At 42.6% G+C, this 12,309-nt stretch overlaps 1 protein-coding gene across 1 annotated transcript; it reads left to right on the top strand.

Moving 5' to 3' along the window:
- Window positions 1-8,432: 8,432 nt before the first annotated feature.
- On the top strand, window positions 8,433-11,616 carry LOC147496881 (uncharacterized protein At4g15970-like). The gene is made up of 4 exons (XM_086559738.1): window positions 8,433-8,587; window positions 8,708-8,872; window positions 10,328-10,693; window positions 10,929-11,616. Exons 1-4 carry the CDS (start codon window positions 8,573-8,575, stop codon window positions 11,442-11,444), a joined length of 1,062 nt encoding a protein of 353 aa, XP_086415864.1. The 5' UTR covers window positions 8,433-8,572; the 3' UTR covers window positions 11,445-11,616.
- The last annotated feature ends 693 nt before the right edge of the window (window positions 11,617-12,309 follow it).

The following is a 12,309-nucleotide window of genomic DNA, read 5'->3' as shown; positions in this document are numbered from 1 at the left end:
ACAGAAAAGCACTGGTTTCCGCTTCGTCTTAGCTGTAACCGATTATTTCACTAAGTGGGTCGAAGCAATCCCATTAGCACATGTCAAAGAGTCGCATGTTAGAAACTTCATCTGGACCCATATCATTACTAGATTCGGCTTGCCACACACATTGGTGATGGACAATGGTTCCCAATTCAAGGGAAAAATAGTTAAGGAGTTTCTGGCCAAGTGGAAGATCATTCATGCATTCTCCACTCCTCAGTACGCCCAAAGTAACAGCCAAGCAGAGGCCAGCAACAAAGCAATCTTAGAAAATATGAAGAAAAAGATTGACAAGAACAAAAGCCAATGGCCAAATCACTTAGAAAACATATTATGGGCTCATCGCACCACAGCTCGCTCCAACACTGGTGAATCATCATTCTCCTTATGCTATGGCACAGAAGCCATTATCCCCACCGAACTAACAGTCACTACGACTCGGTTAGAACTCATCGAGTCTGGACACAATGACTCCGCCCTAGCACGAGAGGTCGATCTGCTAGAAGAGCGGCGTGACCTAGCCGCCATCAGAGTGGCATCTTATCAACAAACTCTGAAGAAGTCCTACAACAAACGAGTACATCCTAGATCTTTTCAACACGGCGATCTAGTTCTGAAAAAGACTCAAGATGACTCTAAACTAGCACCAACATGGGAAGGACCATACATAGTGGAACGAGTCGTAGGTAACGGAGCGTACTGGATCAAAATCCAAGAGGGGAAATTATTACCACGACCTTGGAACACTTATTTGTTAAAGAAGTTTTATTAATAATACTACATTATTGTATATTCCATGTTTTCATTTATTGTAAATTCAAGTTTAGTTTACTTATGCTTGTTATTACAATCTACTCCATTTACTTGCATCGCCAAGTCACGCAATTTGTACCGCAAGCACCACCAGTACACATCTACTATCAACACTTTCAGAGTTTCTATGTTCTCAGGGAGCAGTACGCTTTCATAAGCTACCACGCTTTCCGTGAGCAACACGCTCCCTTGAGCTTACAGGCTCCATAGCCTCTCCAAGTCTCACTAGTTGAGGATCTATATTTCTAGGCTCTACTCAGTGAGAACGCTCTCAGTAAGCAATACGCTTTCATAAGCTACCACACTCTCCGTGAACAACACGCTCCCGTGAGCTTACAGGCTTCATAGCCTCTCCGAGTCTCGCTAGTTGAGGACCTATTTTTCTAGGATCAACTCAGTGAGAATGCTCTCAGTGAGCAATACGCTTTCATAAGCTACCACGCTCTCCGTGAGCAACACGCTCCCTTGAGCTTACAGGCTCCATAGCCTCTCCGAGTCTCGCTAGTTGAGGACCTATATTTCTAGGATCAACTCAATGAGAACGCTCTCAGTGAGCGATACGCTTTCATAAGCTAACATGCTCTCCGTGAGCAGCACGCTCTCTTGAGCTAACAGTCTCCAGCGCCTCTCCAATTCACCCAGTTGAAAACCTTTAACTTTAGGGTCAGATCAACGAGAACCCTCTCAACGAGCCTTACGCCATAGCAAGCTGGCACGCTCAACTAAGCTACCAAGCTTCACAATCTATATGGTTATTACATGTGGGCAACTCACATATCAAAACGATACTAACCCCCTATACTGTCTTAATTTGTGGTCAGCCCACAAAGGAGGACGATAATTACGAGCGAAACGCTTATTTAAGCTAAGTCTCAGGCTCCTTAGCCATTTCACACCATAAGCATTATAAACAGAACACTAGCTACAAGCAATCAAGCAAAAACATGCATTCCATACACATTCAATAGAACTGCCAGGCCAACGCCAGGGAATCAGTTCCACCGATCTGCTGGGTCTACCCAGGAAATCCAGATCAGTATTTCTTACAATTTAGCAAAACATCGAATTGCCATTTTCGTGGAAACCAGTTCACTGTCTCTCAGTGCCAAAAAGACGAACTGATCAGACAAGCTTGAAAACTCAGCTCTATTGTTTAACTCTCATACAGAGAGGAGAACAGACAAAGTACTTACAAATTTTTAACACTGACAAAGACAAGAACGGATATCACTATCAAGGAGCAGCAACAACATGTTTATCCTTTGGGGTAGCACTGGTCGAGGGATGTGCCTTGTAGCTCTCAGCACCACGCACATACCCATACCCTGATCCCCACCACCACACGCCTTTTTTAGCTGGAAATATTTCTCATCTAGTTTGGCATATTGGGTACAAGCCATGATGTACGGATCTTGTGCTTTGCGTGCAACCCCCTGACATTGCTTGGCATACTCGGTAACTTCAGCTAGCTTCCCTTGCAGATCAGTCATCGCCTTAGCAAGCATAACATTCTCATCAGCAGCATCCCGATACTTTTTGGTCATCACTTCCAATTTCTTCTTGTCAACTCCCCACGCAGCTCACATACATCCCAGCTCGACGTGCGAGTTAACATCAGTACCAGCGTGGTGCACAGCGTTCTTCAGCTTGTCATACCCCGCAAGAAACTACAAGTACAATACTAAAGTTAAAGTTACCCAGGAAACAAAAAGAAAAACATAACAGATGACAAGCTCACCAAACAAGTAGCCATATCCATGGTCCCCAATAGCGACTCCATATCTTCGTCCTCAACCTCAGCCTTATCACCATCCAACACGATCCCTTTCAGAAGACTGGTCACTATGGATGCTGAGTGGAAGCTGCAGTCAGAACGTTTCATAGCACGCTTCTTCCCCGTCTTCCCCACGTAGAAGAATTTGCTCCCCACATCCCCGAGATGTTGGGGCGGAACTATCACTAGTGACGTGGTGGCCTTGACCCTGGTCGCTACGTCCCTCAGTAGCTAGATCGGTCTCATTCATCTGCTGAGGAGACCTGAAGATAATGCCACCAGTCGAGCGACCTGAACTCCTGGGTCACTAATTGCCCTTAGCTTCTGAAGCAATAGCTTTTCTCTTACCACGGTCACCATGCACATGAGGTTGGAACTCCATTTCTTCCATTATAAGAGGGGAGGCTTCCCTCAAACTCCCCTCCCCCTTAGTATATTTGCGACACCTGGTCATACTAAAATCTACAAGGAAAGCTGACATCAAGCGAGTTAACACTCAATAGACAAGTTTTTCTGTTCAAGAAAATTAACCAAATACAGAAGCAAGGCATACCTGAGTAAGCACCAGCGAAAATGACGCCCAGAAGTCTGGAGAAGAGTGGATGCAATCAGAAGAAGAACAAATGCCTTTGGTCTTCTAGGAACAGTTCTACTTATTCTCAAATAACATATCTTCCCTAGGCATGCCATAATTACATCGAGATGCCAAACGGCAGGCCACCTGGCAGCCATCATTACATATTTCCAGCCGTTCATATTCTTGCACGTGCAGAAATACTTTCGCTCTCCACAATGAAGAGCACGCCATACGTCCTACTATTTATGCAGGTCGTACACTAATTCTCCACAATGACGAGTCACTAATGCTCGTCAAACGCGACCTACAATGCTAAGGGAAGATTAAGGACAAGACGTTCACTCAAAACCACAGGTTACTTAAAATCGCCTACTTTTACAAGGAGTCGTCTACACAACCACACAGATAGAGCAATATCACTACTTATACATTCAACCATGCAAGAGGTACACAAAACAAAGAAGCAAACAACAAACATAGCATATAAGTAAAAAGAAGGACTGGTCGGGCAAACCCAGACCATAGTTCACAACTTAGCCGAGCTACTGAGTCTACTCAGGAAATCCAGCTCGGCTAACCATCGGCATCATCACACCTGGCACCCCAAACCAGTACGGGGAGCCAGGTCGTTCAGTATGTTAACAAACAGAAATAAGAAAAGCGAACTGCCCAGGTTACCCCGGGAAACAAGCTCTATTGTATCACAAATTACAAACATCAACATCAACAATATACTTTCACGACTCGCCAACCCCAGGTAGAACAGCCAAATTGGCAGCCGCCAGCGAATCCTCAACTTCGGCATCCCTCCCCTCAATCACAACTGACACACCATCCACATCTAAGTTCACAAATACACCTGACATAATAGCTTCAGTTTGAGGCTCAGCAACCTCTTGTGCAACGACCGCAAGAGTAAGAGCATCACTTGCATCTCCCTGTACCTGTACCGCGGAGGTACGGAGAGTCCTGCGTTCATGCTCCTCTTTCAAAGCCTTATAATCGGCCTCCAGTTCAATGAAGTTGGCATCTAGAATGTCATAAGCTTTGGTAGCTTCCTGAGCAACTCCCTTGCAGTGTAGGCGTGCTTTCATTCTACCACCAATTTCTCAAGAAGCAACATTAACGTTCTCTTGGCAAACAGTTTAGTTTTCAGCGGGTTCGTCCACCTCAGTGTTCCTCATCAGCTTCACTAACTTAAGCTCTTGATACTCCTTCTTCACCACTTCAAGCTCACGACGATCTATGCCATACGCATCCTGAACATCATTCAGCTCGTTTTTCAACTTCACCACAGCCTCTCTATCTGACTCAAACTAATCGGGTAATCTCCTTCAAACCACGAAACCCACTCACAAGCCGCCATCGCACATCTAAATGTTAAATCGGGTTAGCGGTAGTTTTCATAAACAAACAAGCAAATCAAATCTGGACAATGTTACTTACCAGATATTGTGCTATCTCCATTCGCTTCAGGTTATTAGCTAGCCCCTTGGCATCCAGCTCCTTACGGTTACCATCTAAAGCTATATGTTCAAGTAAGCAAGCCGATACCTTACTCAATCTGAAGCTGTAATCAATTTGCCTCACAGTCCGTTGCACCCCCTGGTCGTCCAAGTACACCATTGCCGACTCCAAGTCCTCAGCAGTCACAGGTGACTTCCCACCAGCCTTACTTGGACCCTTCGCCAGTGGGGTAGGCTCTCGCAACACTGGGATGAGCTCGATCTAGCTCCAAAAGTTGCCAGGTCCATAACCTGTTCCGGTCTCAATCGAGTACTGCGAGTGGCTTTACCGTCAACTCGACCACCACCAGAACCGGCCCTCGTACTGGAGCTCTCCCCAAGTGCATGCTTCGCAGCTTTGGCAGCCTTTACATCGCCTTGCTCCGACGTGTCTGCTTTCCTCTTCGCCGAACTGCTCCGCACGCGAGGGTTGAAGACCACCTTCTCCAGCTCTACAAGCGCGTCAATCAATCCCCCTTCAGGTCGCCAGCCTGACCCAACATCCCCCGAGGCACCAGCACCTCCGGAGGGTCATCTAGAACTACCACAACCTCGGTTCCTATCTTCCCTAGTTACCAAGTCGCTTGTTCGTCTCTCCATCACCCCTTTCCTAGCTTGACCTCGAGCGCGGTCCTTGTGAACTCTTCTTTTCTCCCTGATCGCTGGACCTCCTTTTTCTACAAAGAAATAAGCTACTTCCGGCAGTTTCGCTTGTTTCTAAGCTTGAATTAACCGTGCGAACCTCTCTATTTCCTGCCGATCAGTTCATGTTTTTACAGAGAAATCTGCAAGCAGAACAAAAACACAGGTCAGTTAACATAACAATAACTCACCCATCGAAACGATGTGAGCAAGACACTCCCACCCACCGAAGATATTGCAAATCCTAGTTTGCAACCTACATCCGCTAGCACAGTAGCTGCCAACTAGCAGCAACGGCCTCTTTGTCCAAGCCTCGTTGCTTACACCGTCAATCACACTGGAACGCATCATCATAGTTTGTAAGTTAAAATTGAAATTACCAGATCGCCTTACAACAAAGTGCTTAGTAATATCATATACCCCTATGTGGTATTCACCACTCGCATTCAGTAGATTGAACACCTTGAACAGCCGCCAAGTGTTACCAACAAACTGACAAGGGGATTTCCAATAGTAAGCTAAAAAGTCACAAACCAGCTTTGAGAACGGTAGTTGCATATGTGCTCTCAGCTGACCCTCACAGATTATCACCCCACCATTCGGCGGGTTGTATTCCTCACTCTGCACATTTTCACTTGACCCTGGTTCGTATATCTTCAGGTCGGGTATATCTATCCCGTAAGCTGCCCTAAGTTCGGGGAACGCACTCGCTGCAAGCCGATCCATCGTCCTAGGGGGCAACCCACTTGAGGACGACCACGACCTGGCGTGCTAGCCACCGCACCTTCAGAGCCAAATCGTATACAACCCTCATCTTCCCTAACTTCAACCTCACCATACTCAGAACGACTTTCAAGACTCACTGACTTTTCGATATCTTCCTCATATTCACCACAACTTAAAGATACTTCATGAACCTCTTCCGATCGTGTATCGTCAGAGTCAGACATTTTTTGCGTTTTCTTCTTATCAAATAACCAAACCTAAAACAACAAAACCTGACACCGACCTACTTATTAGACACACTACACTTGCCCAAGCAGAAAGAAAACTGAAAATGGAAAAACAGCAGTAGCGAGAACACTCACTGAGAAACCCTAGCTTGCGGGTTTGTTGAAGAAGAAAACAGAAAATAGCTTTTCAGTTCCCCCAAATTTGATTTTGTACAACCGCCCGTTCAGTTCTCAAGAAGTTATGATTACAACCTACGCCCTAGCCCGCACACGTGTCTCAAGGACCTGTCTTTTCAAGATTCTGAAAAATGCGGCAACACGTTTCCTTGGCAACTGCTATGATTCTGTCATGTGCCAACCGCATGCCAACCTCCACTTCACATCAACTCATTATACAACACGACTCGACCCTTATGGCGAAGCAATCAGTTCCCTTCACGCCAGCCCGCTCTTCCACTCATGCTCAACACGTACGACCGTTTTCTCTCAGCAGACCGCTTTAATGTACAACACAATCTACTGAGAGGGGGCTGTGTGAGGGAGCAATATTCTCATTGAAGAATATTAAGCACGCGTTAAGCATAAGCAGAGATCGTAGCGAACTCATGACATCGACCTCCAAGATCGATTCGTTAGCAGCTCGCTTCATGTAGGTGGTACACTTCAGCACTCAAGAATACCTCAAGGCGAATGAACGACCTAAAGCAGAACGCTTCAAATAAGGACACCGTCCCTTATCCAGATGCAATCATCACAGTAGCCATACTTGTACTTCCAATCACCATGATATATGAACCACTGCACCCACTCCCAATCATCACACAATTCCAACCAAAACCAACCTAACACTCATACTCAATCTCCACCCTATATATGTACATGACAGTACACGTGTCTCGGGGATCTAGACCTTCCATTGCTTATAAATACCACCTATATGAACTATGTGAGACCTGATTCTTCTCTCCCCACAGAATCAAGAGAAGATACGTAGGCAGTTCGCTCAACAACAAACTCGGTCTAAACCTTTTCCCACATCCAATTCTCATTCCATCCTCTTTCCTCCCTTGTATGTGAAGGAAACTAAAACATACCTTTACAGTAGTGTTGCTTGATATATGAAAAAAAAATCGCCTTGACTGCATGAATTTTAGAGATTAGAACCTGCTTTGTGAGCATGAAATACTGTGTATTTTTTATTTGATAATCAAATACTGTGTATCTTGGTCTGATAATCAACCGTTTTCATCAAATTGTCAAACCAAACTGTTTTCTTTCTTCTCTTATTATATTAAATTAAATAGTGTATGACACGAAGAGGCCAGCGCTGAAGGAGCTCGATACGGTAAATTAATGAGAAATTATAGGACTTTTAAAAGGTTAAAGAAAATTCTGAAATAAAGTTTTTTTTTTTTTGGTGGATTGACAAATAAAATTATTATTCAAACCACACGATTTAGAAAATGCACATTTGCTTGCCACATACCAGATGTAAGACCCACTACAACAGCCAATGTTATAAATTTAGGATTCAGACCACACGTATCGTAATTCGTCACTCATAAAAGTCATAACGCCATCATCTTGTTCCCCCTTTGCCCTTTAACCTGTGGCCTTGTTTTTAATGAATACGAGATTTGGGTTTTGCCTAAAATCTAGAAAGTAGTTGCGTGGAGGCTTAGCTATACAAAAGGGCGACCATGGAATATGAGAATAAGAAGAAACTTCTCTACTGTTCCTTATCCAGAATATCTATATAACAACACGTAATAAGCCACGCTCTAGTCAATTTTAAGGCATTTTCCCCTATCTCTCCTAATGTATCTGTGATTAGGACTGTAATATATATCTGTTATCAGCAGTTCCAGCTCTGATTTCGCTTTCTACAACATAATCTAACCATAAATTGTAGGAAAGCTTTCAATAATATTATATTCTAATGGAAATACATGGGCCTCTGATGATGATGACCTTTGAACTAAAATCGAAATATTTAAGGGTGGACACATTGTATACTCAGTTCTCACAACGTTTTGTTTGGCTTATTACGATGTATATATCCGTCAAACCGCACAAACCAGAGCCCTTTGATAGTAAGTGGGCCATGGTGTGCCAACTTGCAGTATTTTATGATCATTAATAGCCAATATATTATATACAGTAGTATCAGACTATCAGTAAGTCTACCTTGGTGTGCATTAATTTTCCGAAATAAATACCCAATAAGTTTCTTAGTCTGGCCACATTCTTGTGTTTTTAAAGAAAAAAAAGAAAGAGAGAAATAATGTCAATGCAAAAGGTATGCAAAATTCTAATATTGTGCATAAAAGTATTCATTCTGTCAATGTAGAAAAAAGACAATTGGTTTGCTTATTCTAGGTTCTCCTTCTTTTTTACTTCTTCTTGCTCTTCTTCTTAGAATTGGAAGGAGAGAAGAGAAACAGGCATGGAAGTTGTGAAGAGTTTCAAGGTCTCAAAAACTTTCAGTGTTTTTACACTTGTGTTGCTTGCTTTTTTGGTCTTGTACTTTTCCTCAAATCCAGTTGACAACATTGGGAAATCTTGGCTTTGGAAAACACAATATGTAAGTAAGACGTTATTCCTTTCAGTTGATTTTTGTTTTTGATTTATTTCGTGATGCCTACACACCATATAATTCACAATAGCTTGGATGATTTTCCAAGAAAAATTGAGTTTTCTTCATAACTTAACGCTTGATTTGGAACTGATACTACGTAACGTCATTTTGTATGCTAAACTGATAATAAACGTTACAAACTATTAATTTTCAAAGAAATTTTAGTGCTTCAGTTCTCCTTAGGCGTTTTATTTTTTCGATGCAACATTCTCCTTAAGCGTTAATATTCATATTCCTTGGAGTTTGCTTGATGTTTGATCCAAGGGAATATTCAGTTGATGCACTGATTCATATGTTGATACCGGAAGAGTTCAAAGTGGATTTTGTTTCGAGGATGGTGGGGACTGGGGACCCATGTTGATATCCCTTAGCTATTGAATTTTTTCTACGTGGGCCCACCAGCAAATGCCTTCCCATTGCAATTTGCCAATTTCGCACCAATCCATGTGTTTGTAGTCATATGTGGTATCTTCCTTTGTAAATCCTAACCAAAAGCATTACTGTTACTATCTTTCAATTGTAAATTTACTGGGGTTTTGAATGGGAGTCGGAACTTCAAGGAATTGGCAAGATACTTTAGTGTTGTCATAACCAGTATTTTACTGTTTATAGATCCAAATGTGCTGAAATTTGAGGAATTGGCATGATACACTAGTGTATGTCGTTGTTTCGGGTTTATAATGGTTGGAATATCAACATATTTTATATCTCAAGCCAAGTCCGGTTGAGATTTTGAACACGTTCAACGTCCAAGCCACCATACAAATTCCCTCTCTCTGGTCCACTTTCTTCCAATTAGTGACATCAACTATTCACAAAATTTGGCAGCATTAGGTTGGCAGATTGTCCTTCTCCTGAGTCCTGATTGGTTTCTAATAGTTCTTGGTTCCCTTATAATATGCTGTCAATTCTGAAATAAGTGAGGGGTGTATCAGCAGGCCCATTATTGTGGTATTGCTGTATACATCCATCCATACTATAATACCGAGTCAGCTCAAGCCTCAAGCACAGTACGCCATATAGAGGCCCAGAAGTTGTTGTCATTGAGCTTATCCACCTTAGAATCTATTACAAATCGCATTTGCAGATGGTGGGACTGGGTCCAAAAATATTCCTCCTCTGGATAGGCTTGTATTATACTATTATAGTACTAAACAAGTAAACATCTTGCTTTGCTTCAGTTGTAATTTGTAAATACACAAAGCAGGAAAACAAAGGAGAGTGCATAGATCAACTGATGGAACTACCATGGAAGTATTCTAAGGGCCTAAGGCCAACAATATTCATTTCGTTTATATCCATGGGCTCAAAAGAATGGGCCAATCATCTCCATAATAGACTCTACAACGAGTATCAAATCTGTTTGTGTACTTCACAATAATATTGTGTTGCCATTTGCAGCAACTTGAACGAGAGGAGCTAGGGAGGGTGTTAAAGAATGCATCAATGGATGATAGAACAATCATTCTAACCACCCTGAATAAAGCATGGGCAGAACCAGGGTCCATGCTCGACCTCTTACTTGAGAGTTTTCGAATAGGTGAAGGGACATCCAGACTCCTGAACCACCTAGTTATTGTGGCCATGGACCCAACAGCGTTTACTCGATGCAAGGCTATACATCCACATTGCTTCTATCTCACAACTCCAGGAATCGATTTTTCCGAAGACGAGCGGTTCATGTCTGAGAACTATCTGAAGCTCATGTGGAGGAGGATCGACTTTTTACGAATTGTTCTTGAACTGGGCTACAACTTTGTTTTCACGGTATGGATTTATTTCTTTCGATTCAGTCTTGCATTTTAGTTGTACAAACACCAAAAAACTCGCATTTCCTTAGAATCGAGCCAGCCATAGACTAGACCAGCACAAACCAAATTTGGCTGGTTCTTTTGTGTCGCTCATAATGCTGACGCAATTGTGAGGACACACTTATATAGGTGGTACAGCTTAATTAAGATCTACCCTCATTTGAAGTATAACATTTGCCTGGCCAATGCAGGATGCAGATATAATGTGGTTTAGAGACCCATTTCCCTACTTCGATAGTGTGGATGAAATTCATATTGCATGTGATTTCTACAAAGGCAATCCACGAGACAAGGGGAACAGGGCAAATGGAGGGTTTAACTATGTAAAATCGGTTGGGGCAACCATAGAATTCTACAAATACTGGTACAAGGCAAGACGACTCCACAAAAATCAACATGATCAACAGGTCTTCGAGATTATTAAACATGAACCAATCGTTGCTGCTACAGGACTGCGGATTAGGTACCTAGACACAAAGTACTTTGGTGGGTTTTGTCAGGCAAGTAAGGATATGAACAAGGTTTGTACCATGCATGCTAACTGCTGTGTAGGCATTGAAAAGAAAGTTCCTGATCTCAAAGCTATCCTAAATGACTGGAAGAACTTCACAGCACTTTCACCACAAGAGAAGGAAGCAAAAGGGTCTTCTTCATCAGCTTCTCCGTGGAGTGCTCCAAATAAATGCAAGGCCTCCTGGAAACATTAGTCTACGATAAACAGGGATGAAATCTTGTGTAATCATAGTTTAGGTATTTGCACAAATGCATGCTGCAGCTTTACAAGCGGTGATTCAGTGACCACCCATCAGGATATGGTAGATTATTACATGTTGTGAATGATTTTCATACAACAATCAAGCTCATTTTTGCACATAGAAACTCTGTAATCTGAATAGGTTTTCCAAATGTTTTTACAGTACTACTAGGTTCTGCAGGAAAATTCTAGTAACAGTAGGGTGTTGTGCGAGTAGGTGATCCTTCAAAGCCTTGCTGCTTTAAAACTACCGAATTGATGACCCTTCATAGCCAAGTAAGGAGAGCCACGGGTACAACTGTACAAGAGTGCTATAAGATATGATGAGGCCAGACACACTCACACGAGTGATATAGAATTGATGAGACTTGAATTGAAAAAATATTTTCGAAGTTGAGGCTCTTGATACTATTGCGACGCTTGCGCATCACTTTCAATTCTATTGCGGGGAGTCGAATTTAATGGGAGACGCTCTCCCGAGATGGATCAAAAAGAGAAATCATTTCCTATCTTTCTCTCCCTCACTCACTGATTTGCTTATAAGTTGCCTATCAGTACACTGATGTTGTTATTCAATTTTACTATCTAGAATTGTAAACTGCCAATTGATCTTCTTGAAACTAATTCCTTGGAAGCATCCCAATTGTACACAGGTATGTGACAAACGATCTGATCTGGCCTGTTTGTAAGTTTGTGTAAGTCAATTTTTCCTATTTACATTTTTGGCACTTATGAATAGCAAAATATTCCAAATAGCTTGAAAACCTCCCCCCCCCCAAAGTGGTCCACCACTTATGGATAGAATAAGTGGAAGTGCA

Source organism: Coptis chinensis, chromosome 5 (assembly GCF_015680905.1).
Source record: "Coptis chinensis isolate HL-2020 chromosome 5, ASM1568090v1, whole genome shotgun sequence".
In the NCBI taxonomy this organism is placed as follows: domain Eukaryota; kingdom Viridiplantae; phylum Streptophyta; class Magnoliopsida; order Ranunculales; family Ranunculaceae; genus Coptis; species Coptis chinensis.
This window is presented reverse-complemented; position numbering and strand designations above follow the sequence as displayed.

Bases quoted from the DNA above. Each gene is read 5' to 3' on its own strand.
- LOC147496881 (XM_086559738.1), top strand. The intron at 8,873-10,327 runs GTAAGTAAGACG...TGCCATTTGCAG, and splicing joins GGCTTTGGAAAACACAATAT to CAACTTGAACGAGAGGAGCT. The intron at 10,694-10,928 runs GTATGGATTTAT...TGGCCAATGCAG, and splicing joins GCTACAACTTTGTTTTCACG to GATGCAGATATAATGTGGTT.